Source organism: Arachis ipaensis, chromosome B5 (genome assembly GCF_059453495.1).
Source record: "Arachis ipaensis isolate K30076 ecotype BB chromosome B5, ASM5945349v1, whole genome shotgun sequence".
Taxonomy (NCBI): domain Eukaryota; kingdom Viridiplantae; phylum Streptophyta; class Magnoliopsida; order Fabales; family Fabaceae; genus Arachis; species Arachis ipaensis.
The window spans coordinates 23,595,798-23,599,550 of record NC_142440.1 but is presented as its reverse complement, the minus strand read 5'-3'; the positions used below and the strand labels follow the sequence as shown (position 1 = coordinate 23,599,550).

General features: G+C 41.9%; 1 protein-coding gene across 1 annotated transcript; it reads right to left on the bottom strand.

Moving 5' to 3' along the window:
- Positions 1–2,994: 2,994 nt before the first annotated feature.
- On the bottom strand, positions 2,995–3,459 carry LOC107640367 (uncharacterized). Its single transcript, XM_016343892.1, has one exon. The coding sequence runs from the start codon at positions 3,457–3,459 to the stop codon at positions 2,995–2,997; it is 465 nt and encodes a 154-aa protein (XP_016199378.1).
- Positions 3,460–3,753: the final 294 nt, after the last annotated feature.

Below are 3,753 nucleotides of genomic sequence, written 5' to 3'. Positions count from 1 at the left end.
TGTCCAGATGGGATATGGTGAGGTACATTAACCTCCCTATTAGTCTCTGGTAGATGGATGAGTCCACAAGTAAATCACCATCGGAGTTGCTCAGCCTGAGGTTAGCCTCCATAAGCAGAGAAATAGACTTGAAATCTGTAAAATTAGTGTCCTCCAAGATGCTTAAGGTGTACTTTCTGTGGCTGAGGACAATTCCATCGCTGGACCTTGCTAGTTCCAAGCCTAAAAAATACTTTAAATCACCCAGAATCTTCAATTTGAAGGAGGCCTCTAACAGTTTCTGCACCTTATGCATCATATCCTTGGAAGGATTGGCTAGTATGATGTCATCTACATAAACCAGCAAGTAAACAATCTTGTCGCCACTACCATAAGAGAAGAGAGAGTAATCATGGCTGGACTGTTTAAACTTGTGAGTGAGCAGCGCTGAAGTGAATTTATAGAACCATTGTCTTGAGGCTTGTCTCAAACCATAGATGGACTTGTTCAACTTGCATACGAGTCCAGAGTTCTTGGACTTGTAACCAAGAGGCAGGTCCATATAAACTTCTTAGAACAAGTCGCCGTTCAAGAAGGCGTTGTTCACATCTAGTTGTAATAAAAACCAATTGTTGATGGCTGCCAAAGAAAGGAGAACCCTGACAGTGGTGAGATTGGCCACGGGAGAGAAGGTGTCCTTAAAGTCAATGCCTGCCTGCTGCATATAGCCCTTTGCAATCAAACGGGCCTTATAGCGCTCTACTGAGCCATCTACCTTACACTTGACTTTGTACACCCAACGACATCCAATGGTATGTTTTTCTGGTGGAAGAGGAACTAAAGCCCAAGTATTAGTGGCCTCCACAGCTTGAAGCTCCTCATCCATAGCCTGCCTCCACTCAGGGTACTTCACGGCTTGATAGAAGAAGGTGGGCTCAGGAATTGCAGCAACATTAGCTATGAAATGAGAGTGATGGAGTGAGATGTGTTGAAACCGATCTAGAGTCCCATGAGAGACAATATTGCACTGATAATCCTTGAGGTAAGATGGTGGTCTGTGTTGTCTGGACGATTTTCTCAAGTTAATTGGTGAGCTTGGAATATTAGACTGATGTTGTGAGGTAGGTTCAATGACTAGCATATCCACAGATGGTTGAGATGCTGGCAGGGTAGATGGAGGGCTGGTAAGTGTGGCTAGAGGGACTGCATCAGTGATGGATGCTGGGATAACTATGTCAGGGAAATTGTCCACCATGGGCCTGGAACTATTGGTTAATTATCGAAAAGAAAATTCAGTTTCGATAAAGAAAACATATATGGAGATGAAAATCTTCTTGCTCATTGGGTCATACAACTTGTATCCCTTGTAACCAGAAGGATAGCCAATGAAGATTGCAAGCATTGCTCTAGGGGAGAACTTGTGTCTCTGAGATAGAAGAGAAGATGCATAAGCCAAGCAGCCGAAGACTCTCAAAGACTGGTAGTCAGCTTGCTTAAGGAAGAGTCTCTCATAGGGAGAGCAGTGTTGAAGTGCTGGACTTGGTAAGCGATTGATGAGGAAAGTGGCAGTCAAGACACAATCTCTCCAAAAGGCAATTGGGGCCTTGGACTGAAAGAATAATGCTCTGGCCATATTGAGTAGATGCTGGTGCTTTCTTTCAACAACGGCGTTTTGTTCTGACCGCTCCACACAGGAGAATTGATGAAGCATACCCTTGGAATTCAGGTAATCAAGGAGCATTAGTTCACCAGCATTGTCTGATCTCACCTGCTTTATCCTAACTGAGTTTCAATCATATTAAAGAAATTGATGAGAGTGTGAGAAGCATCAAATTTGCATTTTAGCAAAAAGGTCCAAGTGAATCTAGAATAATCATCCACAATAATAAGAAAATATCTCATGTTATTATAAGTTGGAGCTCTATAAGGGCCTCAAATATCACAGTGAACCAAATCAAAGGAATTCTTACAAAAATGATTATTGGATTGAAAAGACAAACGCTTGAGTTTTGCTAAGGGACAGACTTCACAAGTAGAATGATTGTATTTAAGAGTTTTATTGGACAAAAGAGGACTCAATTTATTAAAGATTTTTTCTGAAGTGTGACCTAAACGAGCATGCCAAATAGTGCTATCAACATTGGTTACTGATCGACAGTTATGAACAAAACTCCTAGTATGAACTATGAAGGGTGATTGTAGTAGAAACAGGTCATCAGTTTTATCACCTCTGCCAATCACCTTTTTGGAGGTCCTGTCCTGTATGATGAAGGCTAAGTCAAAAAAGTGGACTGTGCAGTTAGACAATTTTAACAAAGAATTAACAGAAATCAAATTAACTCAGAAAGAGGAAATGAATATGACATTGTAAAGGATTAAAGAAGAATTAAGAACAACATTACTAATAGCTAAGGCACGAATTTTGGTATGGTCAGGTAAAGCAACAAAATGATTTGTAAGAGGTTTTGGATTTTCCAAAAATTTAAAGGAATTAGTGATGTGAGTGGTGGCTCCGGAATCAACTATCCAAGAACTAACCTCTGCCATTTAATTCGAATAACATGAGAAAAATACTTCACCTGCACAAATTTCAGGTTCAATGTTCTGAAGAGCTCGCTGAGTTTGCAAGAGAGTCATCAATTAGTTGTACTGAGCCGCTGTAAGTGAGAAGCTGGATATTGGAGATGGATCTTGACTTTCTTGATCATGAGCGACCTTGGCAACATGATGCACTTGGAATTTGGCATTCACATGCTTGTTCTGGGAATATCCAGAAAGATATCCATGGAGACGATAACATTTATCTTCAGTATGTCCCAGCAACCCATAATGAGCACAAAGTGGACAATCTTTCCTCCCTTTCACCTTGGGTCCAGAAGGAGTGGTGGGTCTTGGAGACTGTTTAACAGCAAAAGCCATATGTTGGCTTGGAGAGGTGAGTGCTCTCTGCTTCTCCTCTTGCAACACAAGAAAAAAGACTTTTTCAATCGGAGGCAGTGGATCTAACAATAGGATCTAGCTTCGAACATTTGCCAAATTCTCATTGAGACCCATAAGCAACAGCATCACATATTCTTGATCAAGAGAGACTTGAATCGGCTTAACGCCACCACAAGAACAAGATACCAATGGCTTGAAGTTGTTGAGTTCCTCCCAAAGTATCTTCAACTTTGCGAAATATTGTGAGACCGAGAAAGAGCCTTGAGTAAGAGACATGAGTGACCTCTTCAGCTCAAAGATGCGAGGTGCGTTGCTCTGAGAGAAGCGAGTCTCCAAATCTTGCCAGAGTAAAGCCGCGGATCCAGCATAGATGACGCTTGCCGCAATATCCTTAGAGATCGCATTCAGCAACCACGTAGTGATGATGTCGTTCGTGCACTGCCATGATTCAGCAAGCGCAGGGTCAAGAATTAGATCTGGCTTTGGGAGGGAGCTATCGATGAAGCAGATTTTGCGTTTTCCACTCAACGCAAGCCTCATCGATCTGCACCAAGAAATGTAGTTGTCTTCTTATAGGGGTTGTGAAACAAGCACGAACCCTGGGTGATCGCCGGACTGGAGCAGATACACATCAGGAATCGACGAAGGCGGTGCCGAGGTCGAAGAGTATTGAAATCTCCCTGAGAAACTGTGGATACAGAAATCGCAAACATTCTAATTGATGAGTAGAAGAATAGAGAAAAAGAGGAAGTATCGACTGAGGAAGAATGTTCTTGCCGAAACGAGAAAGAACGAGAAAGAAGAATGGAAAATCGAAATTTTTTTTCAAAAAAA

Coding starts and splice junctions, on each gene's coding strand:
- LOC107640367 (XM_016343892.1), bottom strand. CDS start 3,459: ATGAGGCTTGCGTTGAGTGGAAAACGCAAAATCTGCTTCATCGATAGC.